At 43.4% G+C, this 23,951-nt stretch overlaps 1 protein-coding gene across 6 annotated transcripts in view; it reads left to right on the top strand.

Annotated features, from left to right (window-relative positions):
- The first annotated feature begins 4,027 nt into the window (after positions 1-4,027).
- pcdh9 (protocadherin 9) overlaps positions 4,028-23,951 on the top strand; it is a 195,199-nt gene continuing 175,275 nt past the window's right edge. For 4 of the 6 annotated variants that reach the window (XM_030782453.1, XM_030782454.1, XM_030782455.1 and 1 more), the window contains exon 1: positions 4,028-7,060. In XM_030782453.1, the coding sequence (XP_030638313.1) occupies positions 4,028-7,060 (3,033 nt within the window). Of the gene's footprint in view, positions 7,061-8,493; positions 8,497-9,857; positions 9,873-23,951 lie in introns of all 6 variants that reach the window. The other 2 variants (XM_030782452.1, XM_030782451.1) reach the window with 2 other exon arrangements.

A 23,951-nucleotide genomic window follows, 5' to 3' on the forward strand; every position in this document is an offset into this window, starting at 1 on the left:
GGATCTTTCCTCGTAAAACCCTCGGGAGCGTTTTTGAAAAAAGCTGTCGTTTCACCAAAGGTTTCAGGAACCAGCGTACGACAAACGTGCGTCAATCAATAACCTATAATCATATCGTGATATCTACTGCGGCTATAATGCAGTGTAATGCAATGTAGTTAAGAATCTGTGCTACAAGCACTTAACATCAGCAGCTCAAGATAATAAATATGCGTGTATGTTTGTGAATTATTTATGAAGGCAGCAACACATGGGCAAAATATAGTCGAGAAGTCCCATAAGTCAATCTGCGAATCAAACACCAGCTTTTAATGGAGTTGTACAGCAACCACACACCAGGCGGTTTGCGAGTGATTTCCAGGGTAATACTCTATAGCTGAAACCATGTCTTGTGGATCCTGTTGAATATGCATGAGATTTGTTATGTAGGCCTACATGCTACGTGTGACTTATGATTGACAAAGGTTTGATTTTTTTTCTTTTTTTAATATGCCTTGCTTGAAGTCTTGCTTGAAATAATTATAGATGACACTCCAGGAGTTTTCACTTTGATGCTTCAAATGGCATCCTCTTGAACAAAATGAGATTTAAAGAACTCAGAGACATTTCTCTTAAATGACTTATAGTAGGACTAGTAAGAGTGTTTCAGGGATCGAGAGATCAAAATGAGTTCAGACTTGACCCTTGGGACCTTGGCAGTCTCAACCTAGGGAGGCAATTATCTGAATGACAAAATAGGTGGAAAAGTATTAACAAACTGAATGTGTGTGTGTGTTCTAACCAGTCATCTGCCTCTTTACACCCAAGTCTCTCTTTCATATATATGATTACCCCTGCCACTCCCATTTCCCACAAATCCCTCTCCCTCTCTCTCTCTGTTTCTCACTTGCTCTCTCACTCTCTCTCACCAGAGTGGGGATGTTACTTCAGTGTGACCCTTTGTAAAAGGACCATCTGTCTGGTGTGGGTGATGTCACTTCCTGGTCATATGCTTAGGAAGAACAGTGACATGGGATTGGATAGTGTGGAAAGGACCAACCTAAACTGTATTTGGTCTTCTCTCTCGCAATTTAGACTCTCTCCATCTCTTTCTCTAGCCATTCCTCTCCCTATTTAACCACCTCTCTAGTATCACAGACAAGTGAGAGTAGGACTGATTGTAAAGTGTGTGTTTTCCCATATGCTGTCTTTTAGACTGTTTTCCTTGGACAGTCAAGTGATGACAGAGAAGCATAGGAGGATTTAAGTTAAAACAACGGATCACCATTTTTGGACTATATAGGATAGTAAAGAAAGTCTACTACAACACAAAGTCGATAAAGTCACATTTAACGAAGCTGTCTTTAACGCAGAGACAATAGTTGACACCATGTTTTGAACCTTAGATTACACATGTGCACGCTCAATGCAGACAGTTCACATTTACGCAAACACACCTCTAGATGGTACTGTTTACCGCAACACAAGCATTCAGCTGCGCTCGCCCAGGGATAGCAACAATTTTTTTTGGTCATTTCAGTCGAACAGCAGTAGACAGCCGTTCGCCAGTGTATCAAATGTCATCCTCCCTTGTAGTTAAGACATCGGCCCTTGTGAGATCATATATTTTTTTATTACAATAATATAGACGTACTGTTGGGGGTTCTATCGTTAAGCAACAAGAAGTTTTCTAGCTCATTTGATTTAGTGGATCAAATGCCCTTTTCCTCAAACATGAAGATTGCGTGAGCACTCAGTAGGTTACTCTCTAATAAGATAGTAACATTGGAAAAGATACAATTTTAGGAAAATTTTAACCTTGTGAAATCTCTTTGTTCGTGTAACTTTGACGTCTCGGTTTGATTCTCTTGAAACCAGGGATGAACTAGCGCAAGTCGATGTGAAAAAACAGGACAGCTGAATCATTACTCTGGGAATTTGTTGTCTCGCATTAGGATACAGACTTTATGGACAAATAAGTGTTCGTTAGACATTCAGCAGCGTCACCTTCACGCCGCTATCCAAAACGCGCTCATACAGGCATCACTATTTAGCACTTGACAGTCCGAAGGTGGCTGCCTCGTGCAGTTCATCAGTATAAACAGTTCAGTGTTTTAAACTATTAAGACATTTGACTACGTTTATTTGGTGTCTTACTATACCAATAAACACAAATGATACCGGCTTCTTAAGGCTACTTGCTGCCGTTTCAATCACGTATGCATTTCTCTGACTTTCACACCTCAACATACACTGTAACGTTCTCTTAATGTAAAACACCAATCTTAGCAATTGCTCTGTCTGCGAACATATACCAAGAGGAATAACGGTTAAAGCAGAATAGAGTTCCTGTCGCAGTTCGCCTCCGTTGCTGCGCTAAAGCTGCAGTTTGAAGCTCACGGCCATCTATCCCCGCAGCCTCAGGCATTTCGGTACATTCAGCTCTGTCTATAAATGACGTTACTTAAGACCAATCATATCTCCACCCCTCCCTTTACCTCGACGCTAATGGAGAGGCGGGCCAATGAGCAGCTCAAGGGGCGTTGGTATGTTGTAATTCACACCCCCTATGGGCATACTCGGAGTTAGTGCAAGAAATTCAGTCATGAGAAGGAGAGAGCAAGGATAAGCGGTCTCTCAGCTCTTGGCGATTTCTGGTCGCGTGGACTTTGAAACGTCTCTACTTTGAAGAATCATCTGTCTTCATACAGCGCTGAAGACGTCGGATGGAAAGCTCTGGATTTTTTTTCTTTTCTTTTTTTCTGTAAGAATTCTGAATATTTTCAGAAGGGGAAATAACATGTATGTGGTGACTGGTGAACTTGACTTCTTTCTGATGGGATATCTTCTGCGCACTAGTCTTCTGTGAGTAGAACAGGTTGCAGAGTATCACCAGCGATTCTATTATTTTTTTCAGTGTCTGTACGGATGCGGAATGACTACACGGGACCGTTTGTTCTTGGGAACATAACGTGCGCCTCTGATCACCTGATTCCGTTTGTTGGGGAGCATCATCGAGAACTGCAGTCAGTACATTTGTCAGACCGTTTCTCACCGTGGAAAGTTAAATGTCAAATAACGAACTGTGCAAACACCGATTGCTTTATTTATTGATATCAAACGCTGATTTTCTTCTGACGGCTGGTATCTTTACGAAAGGATTTTTTTGACAGTCGACTCTCAACGGACTGACCCAAAGCCGAAAGCTCCTTGATCAGTTCGGATATCTTAATGCTGGAGTCACTTAATAAATATTTTTCTTTGGCCACGCAGTCAAGGATCCTAAGGATTTCTACAGTAGGCTATGTGTGACCCGAAGAATCAGCAAGAGAAATTTTACACACATTAACGGCTGCTTTGGAGACGGGGTAAGGAGATGCATATTATACTTGAAATAAGAATTCAAATTAGACACTTGCTTTGACCAAATATAAAGCATTAGGTATAACATTAATCATTTATTGGTCTCATCTGAGACTTGTAAGCAACGTATTAATCTCTGTAAAGTTAAGACCAGGGCATAATTAAAGACGTCTCAAGACTATGTGGAAAATACCTGAAAGATGATGCTAAGTGTTTGACTGGCCGCTCCGGCTGCAGCTGCATCACCATATCGAGGGAACCAGGCTGTGAAGGAAGAGACAGTGGTGAAAAAATGTGGAGATGCTGAAAAAATAAACTGAAAAACACATAAATGCCTAGTCGGTAATTATACCTTGTGGTGCCTTTATTTGTAGTCGTTTTATACTGCGTAAGCTATTCATTGACAACAGTTTCCACTAAATCCACACTGCATAACCATCGTACTAATTGCGATGGCAACCAGATAATATCGAGCCAACGCATGTTATATATGGGTTGTTCTCTAGTGACATGTTTCAGCTACATGGAATTATTGTAATGGGCTACAATTATTCTTTATTTATAGGGTTGTGTCCGGCAGCTCCTTCACTACCAATGCGAGGTTTCATGAAATCTTGGCACTGATCACATTGCATGGGGAAAACTGTCTGACACACAGAGGTCAAAACCCAACTAAATTATTACCATGGATTTAAAAGATTTTTATCTGTTGGCTGCCATAGTTGCCTGCTTATGGCTGGATCCAGCCATAGCTCAAGAGCTAATTTACCCTATCAGAGAGGAGTTGCAAGAAAATGTTCTCATTGGAAACATACCAAAGGACTTGAACATCTCCCACACGAATGCGGCCACTGGCACCAGTGCTAATCTGGTTTACCGGCTGGTGTCAAAAGCAGGGGACAATCCGCTGCTACGAGTAGTGAGCAACACAGGGGAGATCTTTACAACCTCAAACCGGATTGACAGGGAGAAACTCTGCCCCGGCCCGTCATTTGAGGATGCTGAGTGCTCTTTTGAAATTGAAGTGGTCATACTGCCTAACGACTACTTTCGATTGATCAAAATCAAGATCATTGTCAAGGATACTAATGACAATGCCCCGATGTTCCCGTCTCCAGTGATAAACATTTCCATCCCAGAGAATACGCTGATCAACAACCGTTTTGCCATCCCCTCGGCAACGGACCCCGACACTGGACCCAACAGCGTGCACAAATACGAGTTGGTTAATGGACAGAGTGCCTTTGGCTTGGATATTGTGGAGACGCCAGAGGGCGAGAAATGGCCCCAGCTCATTGTGCAGCAAAACCTAGACAGGGAGCAAAAGGATACATATGTGATGAAGATCAAAGTGGAGGATGGTGGAAATCCTCAGAAATCCAGCACGGCCATTCTCCAGGTGACCGTAACCGATGTCAATGACAATCGGCCAGTGTTCAAAGAGAGTCAGATTGAGGTTCACATTCCGGAAAGTTCACCGGTAGGCACCTCAGTCGTTCAGCTACAAGCTACAGATGCAGATGTTGGTGCCAACGCAGAAATAAAATACTCGTTTGGTACTCAGGTGTCTCAATCTACACGAAGACTTTTCGCTTTGAACTCAACCACTGGTCTTATAACTGTGCAAAGGCCATTAGACAGAGAGGAGGCTGCCATCCACAAACTCTCCGTATTAGCGAGTGATGGAAGCTCCAGTCCAGCAAGAGCCACAGTCACCATTAATGTGACAGATGTGAATGATAACGCTCCAAACATTGACTTGAGATATATCATCAGTCCAATCAATGGCACAGTGCGACTCTCCGAGAAAGATCCAATCAACACGAAGATTGCTCTTATCACAGTGTCTGACAGGGATACAGATGTAAATGGCAAGGTTATCTGCTTTATTGAGAAGGATGTTCCTTTTCATCTTAAAGCAGTTTATGACAACCAGTACTTATTGGAAACCTCTGCGTTGCTTGATTACGAAGGCACCAAAGAGTACAATTTCAAAATCGTAGCCTCTGACTCTGGGAAACCAAGTTTGAACCAGACTGCATTAGTCAGGGTTAGGCTGGAGGATGAGAACGACAATCCCCCTATTTTCAGCCAGCCAGTGATCGAACTGACAGTTATGGAAAACAACAAGCGTGACTTGTTCCTCACAACAATCAGTGCGACAGATGAGGACAGTGGGAAGAACGCAGAGATTGTCTACCAGCTAGGACCCAATGCATCCTTTTTTGACCTGGACCGTAAAACAGGAGTACTCACCGCTTCACGGGTCTTTGACCGGGAGGACCAAGAACGGTTCCTGTTCACGGTGACGGCAAGAGACAACGGCACTCCCCCGCTTCAGAGTCAGGCAGCTGTCATAGTGACCATATTGGACGAAAATGACAACAACCCCAAGTTCACACATAACCATTTCCAGTTCTTTGTTTCGGAGAACTTGCCTAAGTACAGTACCGTTGGAGTGATCACCGTCACAGACGCAGACGCGGGTGAAAATGCTGCGGTGACACTGTCCATACTCAACGATAACGAGAACTTCATCCTTGACCCATACTCTGGAGTTATTAAGTCCAACGTTTCCTTTGACAGAGAACAGCAGAGTTCATACACTTTTGATGTCAGAGCAGTGGACAGTGGTCATCCTCCTTGCTCGTCGGCTGCCAAGGTGACCATAAATATTATTGATGTCAATGACAATACGCCAATTGTCATCTATCCTCCGTCAAATGCCTCATTCAAGCTCGTGCCCCTCTCCGCCATTCCTGGGTCGGTGGTGGCCGAGGTATTTGCTGTAGATGGTGATACAGGGATGAACGCTGAACTTAAGTACACCATAGTGAGCGGTAATGTCAAGGGCTTGTTTAGGATCGATCCGGTGACTGGAAATATTACTTTAGAAGAGAAACCCACTGATTCAGACATTGGCCTTCATAGGCTGGTTGTGAACATCAGTGACCTTGGTTACCCGAAGTCCTTGCACACACTTGTCCTGGTTTACCTTTATGTGAATGACACCGTGGGTAATTCGTCCTACATTTATGACCTCATTCGCCGCACCATGGAGACACCATTGGACAGAAACATTGGGGACAGCAGTGGCACGTACCAGGATGGGGACAATGTGAAGATCATGATCGCTATTGTGGCGGGAGCCATGGTGGTGATCGTGATCATCTTCATCACCGTTCTGGTGCGTTGTCGCCATGCCTCGCGTTTCAAAGCAGCCCAAAGGAAAAAGCAGGGTGCTGAATGGATGTCACCTAACCAGGAGAACAAACAAAACAAGAAGAAGAAGCGTAAGAAAAGGAAGTCACCCAAAAGCTCCCTGTTGAACTTTGTCACCATTGAGGAAAACAAACCCGACGATCCGACGCACGAGCCAATCAACGGCACCATTAGTCTCCCAGCTGAGCTGGAAGAGCCCGGAATCGGACGCTTTGACTGGAATGCCACTCCCACCACGACCTTTAAGCCCAGTAGCCCCGATCTGGCACGACACTATAAATCTGCCTCACCCCAGTCTGCTTTTCACTTGAAAGCCGACACCCCAGTGTCTGTGAAAAAGCACCACGTCATACAAGAGCTGCCACTGGACAACACCTTCGTTGGTGGCTGTGACACCCTCTCCAAGCGGTCGTCCACCAGCTCAGACCATTTCAGTGCCTCGGAGTGCAGTTCCCAAGGAGGGTTCAAGACAAAGGGACCCTTACACACCAGACAGGTAAAAGAACACTTTTACTGGTCTATAAGTACTGCATACAACTGCCCTGTTCATCAGTACTAAAATGACAGTCATAGGCTACGTGTATTACATGCTGAAAAAAACAAAACAAAACAAACAAACAAGCAAACAGACAAACAAAACAGAGACAAGGATATTCATTTCACCTTCAAGTATCATGTATTTTTAACCAAAAAAAAGCAGACCTCAAAAGAGCGTATGTAGTTATTGTTGGACAGAAAATTCCAGGCACATTACGTTTGTAATTATTCTGCACCATGCCTTTATTTTGAGTCTATGTGTGTGTTTGATTTTTATTTATTTATATATTTCTAATTGAAGAGAGTGCCGGTTAGGTAATTGGTTTAGTGTGGTGCAATTCTAAGTGGATCTCAGCATATTTCAGCATTCAGAGGATAGTTGATGAAATTAATTTTGTTTCTCAGTTATTGTGAAAAGATGCAATGCTCTCATATTTTGTGAAAGAAACATTTTTTTCTCGCCTGTCTACGATCACCATATTATCTTTTGACCATCAGAAAACCCCCTTAAATATGTGACTGAATCAAGCAAATAGTTCACCGCTTCAGAGACAGATTTCAAAGACAGCATTACATACTTACGTAATCATTATATATTTATTTTATGTTCATATACTTGAGGCAATCTGTTTCACCTTCACCTTTCTAGTTTCTAGGATGTACACCTTCTCTATGTTTGATGTGAGCTTTCTTATTTTAACATTCAAAACTAAGAGTGTTACAGTCAAATCAGCTATGTCTTTACTAATTACTGTAATACCAACGGTAATAACTTGGACACTGGGCTAATTAAACAGTGCATTTGAAGAACGACATTGTTTTTAAGTGAGAAGTTTTTAATGATGACAGACAATACTAGTAAACTAACCAGTAGAACTCTGACACATTCGATCTTTTTAGGCTCATTTCGATACCGAGGCTCAGCTACAAACCTAATCCACGAAACTCTTTCCTTCTCCAGCTCAATAAATACTAATGTAAATAAAGAACGAAATGTAACACACAAACTCTGATTGTGTGAAAACTCAGGGGCAGGATGATGTGTAGTGAAGCAGAGGAGACGAGCTGAGGGAGGAGAGGGTGGTGGGGAGGGTGAAAGAGGAGGAGGAGGAGGAGGAGGAGAGGGAGGGGAGTGTTACCTTTAGGTGGCACTGTTGTTCTGTTAGGCACAATCTGGCTCTGGGCCAACATGCAGTGTCTCTGTAATGCCTGGGGTGGAGGAGGAGGAGAGGTGCAAAACCTCCTCTCTCTCTCTCTCTCTCTCTCTTTCTCTTTCTGCGTGTGTGCTCAGACAGTTTGCCTGGTAAGGGGCTCGTGCCTAACGATGGGCTGAGTGCACTGATTGGTAATGGCAGTTGCAGATGTAAATGATAAAGGCTGACCGTTAGCGAGCAAGTGTAGACGGAGACTGGCTGCATCTGTGAGTGTGTGTGTGTGTGTGTGTGTTTGTGTGTAAGTGACACACAGTGACTCTAACTGATACGGACTCCGCGGGTCACTGCATCAGGGATTGTCTGTCATATTTTTAAGCGTGAAAGACGCGCAAACAAAAGATACAGCTCATCTAATGGGCCCCCCCCCCTCCAGCAGAATGGTGTGTGTCTGTGGGGGTGGGTGGTGGAGAGTATAGGATGGAGAGAGGGGCTGTTGGCTGCTGTGGCGTGGCCGGGAGGGAAGAGAGATCAGTGAGTAACGCCTTGAAGCGGACCACATGAAGTATGACTTGGTCTATGTGGTACGATGACCTCATTGATTCTTCTGGCCATCACATAACATAGCACGAAGACCACGTTACCCCGGCCTGAGGATACGCATGATTAAAGCACTTCCCGACGAGATGTACCAATGCCTGACGTAAAAATTATTTGCTGTAACTTTGAGGGTTTTTTGGTTGTTTTTCATGTCACTTTGTGGCAAGTCATATTCTCTTCTTCCTTCCATTTTTTTTCTCTCTCTAAGCACTCTTCACTGCCGTAAAAGCCAATAACTCATTGAACCAGTGCAGTTTGACAGACTGTACAATATATTGCCCATACAGTGTGTGTGTGCGCTTCCAATCATTCCTATCCTATAGACAAGCACAGCTGTTATGCAGCGCACTCCTTTGTGTACAGCTCAGTTAGTCAAACAATAAGAACCACTGTAAGCACAAAGACAGAGGACTGCTAAAGCTCTTGTACCACACTGTGAACAGTACGGAAGATGAGTTCAGTTTCTAATAGTTTGCTGTCTTTGGTTACTCCATCTCCATTTTAAGAAGGTATTTAGTGCTGGTTCCCTGGTGTGAGTGCTAGCGTTAGCAGACTTTTAGCGTTGTTAGTTACTGCAGCCAGAGGCACGTAAGCAACGGGCTCATTATGGCACCCAAAACTCAGCTGACAGCGATAGGGCAATTAATTCTCCCCCTTTATCCACCCCCAGTGAACTGCAGCAGTGTAAACAACAGTGAACACATGAAGACGCTGTCCTAGTTTTTAGCAGCAAATGGCACTAAGCCACACTTCTTGCGTCAAAAGGTCTCTGTGTGTCGTTGTTTGCCTGTTGTCTTGGCTAGATTTTAGACACATGTGAACCAACACATGCGAACACACACACACACACACACACAAACATGCAGACACAGAGACGCGCACACAGACAGAGTCTATTTCTTTCACGTACAAACATAGATCACAGTATAATGGATGTTTGGGATGGAGACATATTAAGTAGTCAATTAGGAAGTGTATGAAACATTTAAGGTATTGATTAAATAGTGCACTAGTGTTTCTGTGAGCCTCTCATCTCTACGGGGGAACTTTTCAGCGTGCTTGATTAATAAACTGAGAGAAGGAAATTGAATTGGGAAGGAACTGCTCATAGCTGACTGCAAAACTTAAATTATACCGTCTTTTAAAAGACCGCTCCAAGGAGTTAAGTTTCATTTTAGAGGTGTTATATCTTTCCAAGCTCAGGTTAACATGCCTTTTTTTTTTTCCAAGCTAGCGTTTTTCATTTCTGTGTGCCAGCACTAGGTTCAGTATCTCCCTCCATTCATCACCTAGAGTCTTTCATTTCAGCAGATGTTACTTTCACAGACATAAGGTCTTACAAACTCATTGAATCATGTCTTGCTATGGAAACTAATCAAAACAAGATGTACTTTTGTATCTAGGGACAGATGAACACAAAGCGCAGTGTGCAGTGGTAGCAGTTTAGCAGGAAGGGAGGTGGTACAGTAACCAGGGGGTTTATGGGTTCAGAACCTGGGCTTGGTGGCTCTGTTGAAGTCAGCCCTTGGGTAAGATTGAACCTCAAGACTGTTTTGGAAACACGTGACATCTGACTGTAACAGCTGAGAGTTGTTTAAGGTGAACATAAAGCAAATGTACGTGTTTTATAGTGTTATACGGCTGAAGTGCCTAAATGCTGGAAAATCAAGTTTTGTGTTTCAGTATTGTATGCGGTGATATTTTAAAAGATTTATTTATTTTTTTGTCTGAGCATGATACAGTCGAAGGAAAGTGAGCCTGTGAGATTGTAGCACTCAGCATCTTAAGCAACTGTGGCCTTTTTTTTGTTGTTTTTTTTTTTCTCTGCACTCAGCTTTTCACATAAGCATTAATGAATTCTCCTAATCTGTGAGAGAATGGTGGAAAGAAATCTTTCCAGCTGTCACACAATAGCCTGCCTGGTTGCTAGCCACGCTAACACAGCGAAAAATGAAACAAAAACAAAAGTAACAAATTCACAATTAGAATGGAAATGCCAGCCTCGGGTTTATATATATATATGTGTGTGTGTGTGTGTGTGTGTATAAGCTAGCGGAGTAACATTTAAAACAGCCATCTGTGTTGATTTTTGCCAAGCAGTGAGTACCTAGCAAAGGACATCTAGGATAATGCCCATAGAGTCTGGAGATATAACTAACAAGTCATTAGGGGAATAGATATGACGTTTGTATACAATTACGTGTCGAATTGGACGTCGTCACAAATGGTGATCCTGGAGTGGTCCTCGGCGCTAATGAATGGACATTCTATGCAAACAGGGCTGTGTCGTAATAGACTCTCCAATGTGATTGTGTTGCCGGGAGGGAGCCGTCCTTTTCTTCCACAGGTTCATTTGCCACATTAATAAGGGATTAGTACGGACGGGGCTCCCAGGGATTGGGCTGAAGTTTGAGAAGATTAATGGACTGTGACATTATTGCACCTGAGGGAGAAAAGTCGCTCTCGATAGCTGGGCTGCGTTGCGCTGATGCAGGCAGGTCCAGGCCAACGAGAGAGAGAGAGAGAGAGAGTGAGACAGAGAGAGAGAGAGCTGGCAGGCTGTGCTAAGCCTGCACATCTCCTCTTGGACCCCCTGTCACTCACTGAACAATTTACTCAGTGTCATGACAATATTACTGTCAGTTCAGTTGCTTTTTTTCCCTTCTTAATCTCGTACACCTGCCAGATTAGATTGGATGATGACGAAGGCACTTTACACTGCTGACTTGTGAGGAGGTTGCTCTAGAACGTTCAATTTACTCTTGGTGCGTAGGGCCGCTCCGAAAAAGTAAGCGAGAAGGGCGAAATCTATTTGTTGTTGTTGTTGTTGTTGTTGTTTATCCTTCTTGTGTTATTTTTCCATAGAAAGTGCTTGTTGACTAAAATTATAGGCTCAAAATGTCAGTCAGATTTTGAAACATGATGGACGCAGTCAGCGGGTCGCTCTCACGCACCAGTGAACAATTTGTGCGAGGTCTCTCATGTCAGCGGAGCAGTTTTTTCTCGCAAACAATCAGTCAAGCGAAGCAAAAGGTCAAGACTCTCCACTTGAATTTGGGCTGTGAACTCTAAAGCTTAGTTTTTTGAATCGGCAAACTTGCCAACCGTCCAACAAGCATTTCTTTGTGTGAGGCCAGTCCCGATGAGTCATCCTCTTTCGGTGGAAGTAAAATGCCCTTTTACAAACAAAAAAGCAAAAAATAACAACAACAACAACAACAAAAAAATCAGCTTTCGAAATATTTTCCAACATCTCACATCGCTGTAGATTCCATCTCATACCGACTCACAGTAACCCCCCCCCCCCCCCCCCCCCCCACCTCTACCCCCAACACTGTTGGTCAACATCCTGCCAATGGCAAACCAGCTTTGTTCCTTTGACCGGGACTTTGATCCCTTAGAATCTGGACATGGGAAGAGACAGGTGTTTTTTTTTTCCTCCAGCTCGCAGGGCGAGCTCAAACCCTGGACGTCGGCGGGGAGGCGGGGGGGGGGTGCAGGGCTCTCGCTGCAGAAGCCTTGCGCCTTAACGGCCGACGTCGGGGCAGGGCTGTCAAGCTGTGTGATAAGCTATTGATGGAAGAAGAGAGGTGATGTCTACAGGCATAAGGGATGCGAGGGAGGCTTTTTAGTGGGGGAATTTTTTTGCCTGAGGGCAGCTGTGGTTATGCCTTTGTAAAAGTCCAAACCGCATTGTGCTAACCTGCCTCACTGATACAGGGGTAGAAAAGACCGTATCCCCGTCTGGGTTACGCTGACTGCGTACTTTGAAGTTGACTCAAGACTTTTCTTCTTTGATTCACTTTGCGCCTGTGTGTCGAAGACATCCGTGGCAAATCTCCAAGTGTGCCCCCCCCCCCCCCCACGCTACTTTATGTTACCAAGATTTGAGTCGTCTCTGTGGTTTAATCAGAATGCTGTTGCTGGTCGTGAAAAAAGATTGCCTGCGTTCTGACAAAAGTAACACAGACCATTTACAAGTTACCAAGACTTTTATAAACGGATGAATTATTTATCTGAAGCTTGTGTTCCATTTTACTTTGACTCTTCACTCCCATCTTTTATGATTCGCCAGATGTATGAAGACCATATTCTGACTTTTAATCTAACATATGAATGGTATGATATCTGTCTCAGTATTAGCTAGATGTCACGCTGCTTTTTCTTTTTCTGTTTTAATCTCATTTATATTGAAGACGCGTGCTAGAGAGCGAGGAACTGTATGCCTGCGAGTGAGAAAGAGACAGAGAGAGAGAGAGAGAGAGAGAGGGAGGGGGAGAGAGAGAGAGAGAGAGAGAGAGAGAAAGAATGTGTATGTGCACCTTGTTTTCTCCCGTGCCTATCACCTCTGGATGACAGCCCATTTATCGAAGTAGCCAGAAAAGTCAGCACCATCCATCCTAATGTCATTTCACAAAGCAAATTGATTGATAAGCAATATCTCTTGGGGATTTGCTTTGCGAACTAAGACGGACGACACGCGAAAACGCTCTAGATGAGGAGTCTCTGCTTCCACTGACACTGGCTAATTCATTTCTATGCTTTGTTAATCCAACATTCCCATTTCCCATGCTTCTAAGACACTCAGCTGACTTTAACAAATATCAGTCTACATCTTTACATTCGAATTCTACATGACTTGGGGGATAAAAAAAATGCAGCTCACAGGAAACAACAACAGCGAAAAAACATGTAAAGTATTGAAAAAAAAAAAGCATGTTGGCACTCCTTCACTTCATTTTTCTTTTTTGTTTGTGTTTGTTGTTGTTGTTTATTGAGAGTAAAAGGTGAATCCAGAAATAAAATGGCTAAAGTAGAACGGTGGAAGAAAATGTTTCTTGTCTGCTTGCTGAGTTTTTGAGAATGCAGGTGGTGACACTGCACTGTATACATCAATACAACAACCTCCACCCTGTCCTTCGTCACCCCCACCCTCTGTCACCCATACCCACACACACAAACACACACACACACAACCTACACACACAGACAGGCAGGCATACGCCCTCACACATACGCCCTCACACACACACACGTGCGCACACAGATAGGCATATGCCCTCACACATACGCCCTCACACACACACACACACACACACACACACACACACACTTTTTGGTTTTTGCACTGAAGTCTTCTCATTATATTCCTCTGTCACATATCTCAGTCACAAGCTCATCATACCCTGAGACACTGACACCCTTTCGAAAATAAACACAATCCTTCACATTTTTTAAATGGTGCGTGTGTGTGTATATATATATATATATATATATATATATATATATATATACAGTATATATATATGTGTGTGTGTGTGTGTGTGTGTACTTTTGCTTCATCATCTGATGTGAAGACCCCTCGAGGGGCTGTCCTGTCAGAGTGTGGCACATCATCACCCCCTCCCCTCATTCTCAGATTAATAGCTGTGAGCAGAGTGATAAAAGGCGCTAAGAGAGGCACAGTCACACCTGACACTAAACTCCTATTGGCTACTGCATCTTTGACCTCATGCTTCACTGAAACTGTATGATTACACTCCTGTAATTTATAATGTACATAAAAGAAAAACATGTTTTATGTAAATTGAGCTCCTGGTAATCTTGCTTAATGTGCTGTGTTATTCTATAATGGACTGTTTCTCTCTCTCTCTTTTTATCTCCCCCCTTTTTAAATCTTTTTTTTTTTTTTACATATATATATATATATATATATAAATATATAATGTGTTCTCCATCTGCAGTTTGTACTCAGTTCTAATGCAAAAGTAATCTATGATTATTATGATATAACTTGTTTTTTGTTTTTTTTTATTTACTGAAAAAAAAGCTTTGTTTGAATGGTGATATTTCATCTTTATAATTTCATAATAAATGTTTGAAAGAGTTTTTTCTTTTCTGCTTTTTACTTCCATTACTTTTGACTATTATGATTATTACTATGAATGTGCCCAGTGCAATATAGTGACCTTTTAAGAGATCTAGGGTACAGCTCTAAGTACAGATTAGCGAAGCTATGTTTAGTATATTGTCCACATGCTGCAAGATTACAATGGCATTTTAAACTATCTCATGTTCAACTCACCAGCTTCAGATGAACTGGACTCCTTTTAGGATATCAGTATAAATGAATGCCGACTGGTAGTTACACGGGACAGAATATACACTCTCTGTTTTGTAACAAAGTGTGGAAATGTAACCGTGATAGTTTGAAACATAAAACTATAGGTGGTGTAATGTGGTAAACAACTGTTCAAACATTTCAAATATGTGAGAACATTTAACATCATCATTATACTGCTGAATCAATAAAATGGTTCAAATATCAGATGTGTAAGAAATATGAAAGTCAAACCAACTTGAAAGATTTTAGGTCTATTAAAAGGAAAAAAAAACCCCTGAATCAATGAATACATCTCCCTGCTAAGGACCAAACACACATCATATATAAGCATAATTTAATAGATTTCCATCACATATTTTATCATTTTTTACTCTTTTTCTAGAAAGACTTATCTCCTTACTTGATAACATCAGCTATACCTTATACCATCACACATTTCTTCCTCATATTACAGAGAGAGAGAGAGAGAGAGAGAGAGAGAGACCACTGAAAGGAAATGAATAGATTTCACTCCTAACGCAAAGAGTAGCATACCATTAACTCTGATTGAGTGAAAAGATGTGTCCTCTAAGGTCACTGAAAGTCCACAAAGTGAGTGTCAGCATAGTGTTTGGGTCTCAACTTGGAGCCTGGAGCACACACACACACACACACACACACATACAGAGAGAGAGAGAGAGAGAGGGTTATGGTAGATATCAAAGTTGCCTAGCCAACACATCCAGGACTTAGATTTCATTTAATCCCCATGCCTTTTTTTTTTTATTATTATTTTGGTGCGGCACTTCTCTCTCCGAGCAGGCCAGAGGATCAGAGCTTAGGTTAGGCTGCTTGCTCCGCGCCGTGTCGCAGATAAACAAATACAGCTTTAAAAGGTCAACCTCGTGTGTCTGGTCACTCTCAAAGTGACTGGAAAAAAAAAAAAAGAAAAATCCCACAAAAACACAACATACAAATAAGGCTAGATGCACGTATTCATCGTTAAATAATCATATTCGGATTTTTTTTGACAGGTTGCATTTTTTTTTTTTTCCCTGCTTCGCCCGCGTCAGTTAGATTGCCTCTACAGTGCAGACGTTGCTTGGGTTTTCCAGGTGGTCCTGTGAGATTGCACTCCGAAGGTGGATATCATTACTTAAAGGATGTCACTTTTGGGATGTAGGTAAACTAAGTTGGGGCGGGGGGGGGGGGGGGGGGGGGGGGGGGGGGGGGGTGGGAGGGGTAGGGGAATAAACGCACATTATAATTCTCCCCTTGAGCGGTTATGCTCCGTTCAGAGAAGCACATGTCTTTAGAAGAACCGAGGTGTAACTCGTCGTAAAACCTTCGTGTATCCCAAATGCCCCGACTGCCGACGGGCAAGGCCTGTTGAAATTTCTCAAGGGTTTGTAATTTTGTCGTATCAGACAATGTAGGTGCGATGGCGAAGTAATATGCTCTAAACAAACAAACAGACATACTGTTTTAAGAACGGCAAATTGATATGCAAACACCCGTTGTCCTCATTAAATCAAGTGAATGAATTGAATCAAGTTTGAAGAAGCACAATATGAGTTAAATTAGTAACATTCGGCGTCTTCGCCTAAGGCAGCGAGTAGATTTAAATTTGAGATTTTTTTCAGTGTGCCCAGTTCATTCATAATTTAGTTTGTGGAGATGAAACTAAAATGAAATAGAAATCATAAATGAAGAGTAATGATGATTCGTCAGAAGTGCAGTTTACTCGTATCTGTGAACTTCCGGATATCCGGATGTCTTAGGTGAAAATTAGTTTAGAAGAAAAGTAAAGGTACAGAACCATTTTGGGCCCTCATATTTCGAGAGATAAAAAACTCCTTTCTGAATCCACTGTGCATTTTGTGCCTGTTAGGACGTTGGGCTTAATATTACTTGCTTTGAACTTAAAATCTATCACTGCTTTGTCAGGCAGGCCGGATCGATGACGGCATGAAAGAGTCATAAAAATGACAATAACATTCAATCTCATCGTCCTGTTCCATCTCGTTTTATTGCTCCGCGCTGACAGTTGAAAGTCTGTGCCGGAGGAGGTGATTTGCAGAAGTATCCGACTGACTCAGCCGAGAATCAGGAAAAATAAACCGTTTGATTGCGTCGCCTCTTGATTGCTCAACTCTGGCCGTTCCGCAGCGCTTTCGGACCTTGATCGTGATTTACTTGCGGATGCGGTTGGCTTAACAGGTGCTGAAGTGTAAATATACCATGTAGATGGCCTTTTGATTGTAATGATATAGTCTGAGACTGGATGCAATTCACCTCTCCCTCTCTCTCTCTCTCTCTCTGATTGCCGGATTCATTTTAAGTGGGTTACTGTTGGTATCTAGTTTCAGAAGTTCAGCTACGTAACTGTGGAGAAGGCCGCGGTTGCTGTGGCACGAACGCGTAACGTCACCCCCCCCCCCTACGCCGCGAGTGTCAGATAAACACAAATTCACTACAGATTTACCACAGTAAACGAGTGCTAATGGGAAGTCCTCATTGTGCGAGGATTGTAAGAAAAAAATTAAGAGTGAAGAGAGGAACCATAAACACATTGATTTTCCTGATGAGTGTGAGGTATCGTCGGAGCGAGGTGGGTGTGTGCATGTCTAAATGAATGCGTGTTGTGCATGGTCGTTCGAAGTATGGATTGTAGATTACTATTGATCCGACCCATTTATTCAGGAGCCCGGGGCGATAGCCTGTAGCGTGCTAGCCGGGAGCTGCCGGTATCATTGTGAACAGTGAGAACAGATATGGGTTGTGATAAATCTGTCTGAGAATAAGCTGTCAGCAAGGTGCCGCACTAGGGGGATATTTAATGCAAACATAAAGTATGGCGTGTGTGTATTGTTTTATCGCCAGGGGTATAAGAAATGGCAGAAAGGAACGCTTTCCCTCTCTTATCCTCTCCCCCCACCCTCTCTCTCTCACACACACACACACACACACACACACACACACTCACACTCTTATTCACACACACACTCGCTCCCTTGCTGCAGATCCTACGTTCAGTCCTCACCGCATTGCTCGCCTGCTTTGTTTACGTTGCAAGAAAATAATAATAAGCGGAGAAAACGTTGTGCAGGAGCTATGACGAGCGCTGTCTTATCGCCGGTCAATTATATGCAAGGGTGTAAAACATTCGCCTGCCTTATTTAGATTATGCGATTCGGTCCTGACGGGGAGTTGAATTAGAGAGGGGGGTGGAAGAGAGAGAGACGGATAGAGAGGAAGGGAAGGAAAATTGGTTTCCCACTATCTGGTTCCAAACACATTCACTATAGGACCTGTCTACCCTTCACCATGGCCTCGCTCAGGAGATAATGCTACCGATAAACAGAGACGCGTGCTAGGATTTATTTCCTCCACTCCCTCCCTCTTCCTTCATTTATTTGCTTATTTTCGTACACCCCCCCTTTTTTGTTTATTTTAGCATTCAGCCCCCCCCCCCCCCCAGTTACCGCTCCTGCCGTCTGCCTCGCGTGACGTTCCTGGAAGTTCTTGGAATCTTTGACGCAAACTTTTGACGCAAACAGTCCACAAAAACGAGCCCTCCATGACGAGATAGCCTCGACGAAGCTGGTTGGTGTTCTGCAAGGTTCTAAAGGGTTTACACAGCTCATATATTTTATCAGCTAAACGCTCTTCTGTCTGTTATGCTAGTGGCACGGATGTCTAATTGTGAGGAGATGTATAATAAAGTGGAGTATAGTACACTTTTAAAAGTAAATATCAGTCTGTGTAACCATCATTACTGCAGAGTACTAGTCTAGGCCTGTATAGACCATCTTTAATATGATATTGGATGACCTTCGTGTTGGAGTTAGCTGAAGTGCTATCACAATAACTAACTGCCTCCACTGCAGTGATCAAACAGCACCATAGTTTTCCTACAGCAAGTGTAAATCGAGGTGTTCATAGCTTCTGTAATATCATGCTGATAGTCACAAAACTTGTAGTGTAGAGCATTACAGTGTATCGACGTCTAGCCACCAGGTGAGATTAAACAAGACAATTCTGTGTCTTCCCTACAGTGTTAATCACACAAAGTGGGCCATCACTACCCACAGACGTCATAGCTGCTCCCGCCCCCGGTCCATGTGGTTTTGTTAATAAAAAGACTTGCAGTGTGTTACTTAACCAGTCTTACCCAAAGGTCTCTCATGTCTGTGTGATCTGGTTTGAATTTCTCTATGTGACTGTCACAAGACTGCCTCCTTTTCCTTTCCTCCTGCATCCTCTTCACATTCCATTCCTATTTGCATCTGTCCAGCCGTCCTCCCTTCTGGCTCACGACACAAGCTGGCTTGTGACTTCCATCCTCTCACGCCTTTGGGCTGTCTCCGTCTCTCCGTCCCTCTTTCCCCTCCCTCCATCTTGGCCTCTCTTCCCTCCAAAACTTCCCTGGGGGGACAGATCAGCCCTTTCCGTCCATTTTAAAGGAATTTCTGTGCTCCCTTTGGTAAAACAACGATGTTCCTTCTCTTACTGTTTGAGCTGTGTCTTCATACACCCCCAGGGCTCAACATTGCGGGGGTCCACACATGGACAAGAGGAGGGTTGGTATCTGGGAGGTGCTGGTGGTGGTTGGGGGGGGGGGGGGGGGGGGGCTTACTCATGACAAGCCCTGACTCCACAACAAGTGAGCGTTTCTTTCTTGGCTGCGAAAGACCCTCCCGTGACCCTGCGCGGATCACAGTCGGCCTTGTTCTTGTTTCCACGACGCCAGGGTCCTCCTCCTCCTCCTCGGCCAGCTACGGAAAAAAACAAAGCAAAAAAAACCCACCCGGACGGACCTCCCTTTTTTTCGGAGATAAACAGGCGAGGGGAGGACATGGATCGGAGGAAACTCAGAGACCATGGTTCGGTGCCCCCTTATGAATATCAAAGAGCGGATTCCTGCTTTTATCCTTTATTCATGGTGCGGTCATGTTTCTGAACACTGATTCAGTCACGCATCTCCAACTGTAGCGCTACAAAGAAAAGAAAAAAGAAAAAAAAAAAAGAGACGATTATTCCAAAGTCATTATTCATAAGTCATAATTCAACACAATTAATGGAGCTCACCCGCAGAAACCGCTTTTGATATGTGCCAAAATAATGTCGTTTAAAAGCTACATTTCAAAAGATTTTTTAAAATTTTTTTTTTTGATTCTCATCTGAAATGCAGCGAACGAGTTACCGGGCGTCTGTCTCGTTTTCCACCCGCAAATCGGATGCTGCCAGCTTGAAGACCATGTGCTTGACTCTTGGCTGTTTGGTGTTTAATAATTTGCTTAGATCAGCACTAAAGATATGAATAGAATGCTATCATGGGCAAGAGATCATCATCTACAAATTGTAATCTTTAGGATGATTATTGGCCACATATTGTTTATTTGCACAAATGTAGCTTATGTCTTAAAAAGATTTGGATTACATGTTCAGTATTTAGAAGATGCTTTTTCTCGCCCCTCTCTCTCTCTCTCTCTCTCTCTCTCTCCCTCCCTATCTCTCCCTATCTCTCCCTGTCTGTCTCTCCCCTCCAAATGGATAGAATCTTTATTAATTCCTCAGCACACAATCACCCCTCCTCGCCCTGGGGTTCTCCCATGTCTATCTGTCTGATTGTCTTTTGTAAACAGCCCTGTCTTTGGACTTTTTTTATTACTTCACTGCTCTCTGAGTGAACACTCAGCTACCTACTCTCCCCAAACCGTGCCCCCCCCCCCACCTAAATACACCCCCCCCCGCCCTCCCCAAGTCCTTTCACCTTCATCCAACTCACAGGTGACAGCTTCAAAGTGAGTCGAGCGAAATTACCTCCGCCCGTGCCCGTCTTGTCCGCCATCCTGACCGTGTCACGTCCATTCTTGTGCTGATTCTGTCTCTCCGGGGGGGCTCGACGTTCCAAAAGCAGCTTTAGAATATTTGGAATCTGTAAAAAATTTGGGGCGAAAAGCTCGCTCACAGACCTCGGCAACGTTTTAATCCAAGAAAGGAACAGACAGAGGAAGGAGACCAGCGGATAGCTCTGCTGCAGAATGTTCATTTTTTTTCTGGGTTTTTATGTCACACTCTCAGATCGGTCTTGTGTTATAGCTCTTGAACCTCATTTTCCTTGTGTTGTTTTCTCTATCTCACAATATGTTCTTCTAATTCACCACAAACATCAAAGAGAGAAAAAAAAAACCATTAGGCTGCATTAGGTTGTGGGAAGAAAAGAAAAAAAAAAATTTTAAAATCGGTTCGGCTATGACTGGCCTAACCACGTGTTTTAACTATTTAGAATAGATTTGAAATTAAAAAAAAAAAGAAAAAAAAAGTGCAATCGCTTAAGCCCTACCTCAGCATTTAAATTCACGTATCTGCAAATTTTATTTCAAAATGGATTAAAAAAAAAAAATCAAAAATATTCAAACAAACCACTAAACAGTTTGAGATTACACAAAAATCAACAGTGATTGGTTAATCAGGGGCAGATAAACTCCCCATCATTCCTCATTTGTCGGATAATGACGCGCAAGTTTGTATTTAATTTTCCAATTCCTATGGCCGCGTCTATGCCGGCTTTAATTTGTATCCTGGAGACGGCCTTGAAGGCCCTCTAATATCAAGTACAAACAATCAATCTCGACCAATCCTGTGCAGTCCTAATGGAGCAGAGGAGAATATTAAGAGGCCTCGGTGGCAGGGAAAGAGGGGGGAAAAAAAAATTACTTGTTGCCACAGTGCTTTTCCCTCAGCTAATTTGTGTGCATGCGTGCGTGCGTGTTTGCCAAGGAAGGCCGCACACTGCCTAGACACGAGCACAACTGATGTGTGTGTGTGTGTGTGTGTTTGTGTGCGTGTGAGTGCGCGCGCATACGTGTCCAGCTCCAATGAAAGCCTGCAGGGTGCTGGAGAACAGAACCGTACTGTCTGACCGGTGCCCTCAAACTGGAGAACCCATTTCCTGGAGCTTCTGTACAAAAACCATCTCAGTAACGCTGTTACCGATGGACACGCTTTTACATTCAGTTGTTGTTACATAGCTTCCAAGCACTCTATCTGTGTGTGTTTGTGTGTGTGTGTGTGTGTGCGTGCGCGCGCGAGCACGTCTGTGTGTTTGATGTGAGCTTTTCTTTCTGCTGCTTTGCTTTCTTGGTAGTTTTATTCATTTTCTGCCTCAGCGTGTACAGAGCTCTACCTCAGAAACAGCCTCTCCTCTCTTATCTGTAGTCCTCAGCAAAACAGGCCACCCACTGTCTTTCTCTCTCTCTCTCTCTCACTCCCCCTGTCTCTCTCGTCTCTCTTCTCTCTCTCCCTCTCTTTCCTAGCCCTTGATGTAAACTCACTCTATTTCATCCTTGGTTTTCTTTAGGTCATATTCTTTTATTGCACACTGTATCTGATTTGGCCCTCCTTGTGCTCTGCCCACTAAACGGCTGCTTAGCTGACTGACGGTTTCCCATTGAACCTCAGGAGGGAGTGAAATAGAGGAAGCAGATGGCCAAAGAGGCGAGGGAGGAGGGTGAGAGGAGAGGAGAGAGGTGAGAGGAAGAGAGGGAATCAAGGAGAAGAGAAAAGAAGAGAGGGCAAGAGAGAGAGAGAGAGAGAGAGAGAGATAGAATGGACTAGAATAGACATTAAGGTTTAAGCCATATTCTGTGCTCTCTTTCTATTCCCTGCAACACCAAATTTACCTGTGTTATATTAACAAGAATGAATATGAATTATGTAAACACATTTCAGTACGCTTGAAAATATCATCCTCTTGCAAGTCGCTGTATCGTTATTGCAACCACCTGTAATTACTTTGAGATTAACACTGTGTAACTCTTTGAAATTTTACACTGGAAATGTACCCCACAACAAATTTGCCCGTAATGCACGATGACATCTGTTATTTTCAAGACTTACAATATAGCGGTGTCATTGTTTCCTTTCGTGTCGCTGAGAACCTTGCTTTTTCGTTCCTGTCTTTCTTTCTTTTTTTGTGTGTGTTTGTGTGGTCTGTGTACCTTTTATTGTCATCTCAGTGCACCTGAATCTTATGTAAGCTCCTTGTTATTCAGAGGCAGTGTCATGCAGCGGTAGATACAGCTAGCTATCTTCCAAAACCCCTTCTGCTGCTCCTACTGCTGCTGTATTACTTGCTTCCTTCCATCTCACTACTTCCCTCTTTTTCATGCTTCTTCATGTTACTTTTCCCTCCTCGTTCCTCTGTAGAAACTCAACACTAAAACAAGCCCTCCAGTATGTTTCTTGCCCTTCTTGAGCTAGTGAGTGAGAGAGTGAGAGATAGAAGGAGAGAGAGAGAGAGAGGAATGATTTTTGAACTGTAAGAGTACTACACACTTGAGGACAAATACGGGTCTCTTGTGAGCCGACCTTCTGCGATACTAAGGAATCGGGCCTTGTGAAGTGGTACCTCTTCAAAGTGTTCAAATCTCTTAGGAGCATGTGTGTCGTAAAAGTTAAAGGCAACATCCATCAGAGAGGGAGATATTGAAAGAGAGAATAAAAGAAAAAGAGAGAGGGACAGGAAAGGGATGATACCCCCCCCCCCCCTTCCTCAACGGTTCTCAGAGTTTGCTAAGAGCCGCCTTCTTCTAGAAGTTGTTACTCAGCACTCAGAGCTTTGGGAGTTTGTTTCCGTAGCAGCGTCTGAACGAATCCTAAGGTTTTCTTCACAGCGTGCCTGTCCCTGTAACCCAGTTTACCGCCTTATTATTTCACCTCCCATTTCCACTTAACACAACAAGGCAAGCTGAGGCGTTAGCGCTATGTGGGTCACACTTGAAAGCGAAAACTCCGACGTGTGCGCTAACGTGCCCTGATAGCTTTCCCTCTCAGCTGCCAGGCCCCTGTCGCTTTTCTTACGACAGTCGCGCAGATAGAGCAGAGAGCGACTAGAACGGGTAAAGCGGTACAAGAGTAGACTCGCGGGTTTTCAGAGTCAGCTCCCTCGTCTGTTTGCTTGTTTGGTGTTATCAGCACACAGGGTGGAA

Source organism: Chanos chanos, chromosome 8, assembly GCF_902362185.1.
Source record: "Chanos chanos chromosome 8, fChaCha1.1, whole genome shotgun sequence".
Taxonomy (NCBI): domain Eukaryota; kingdom Metazoa; phylum Chordata; class Actinopteri; order Gonorynchiformes; family Chanidae; genus Chanos; species Chanos chanos.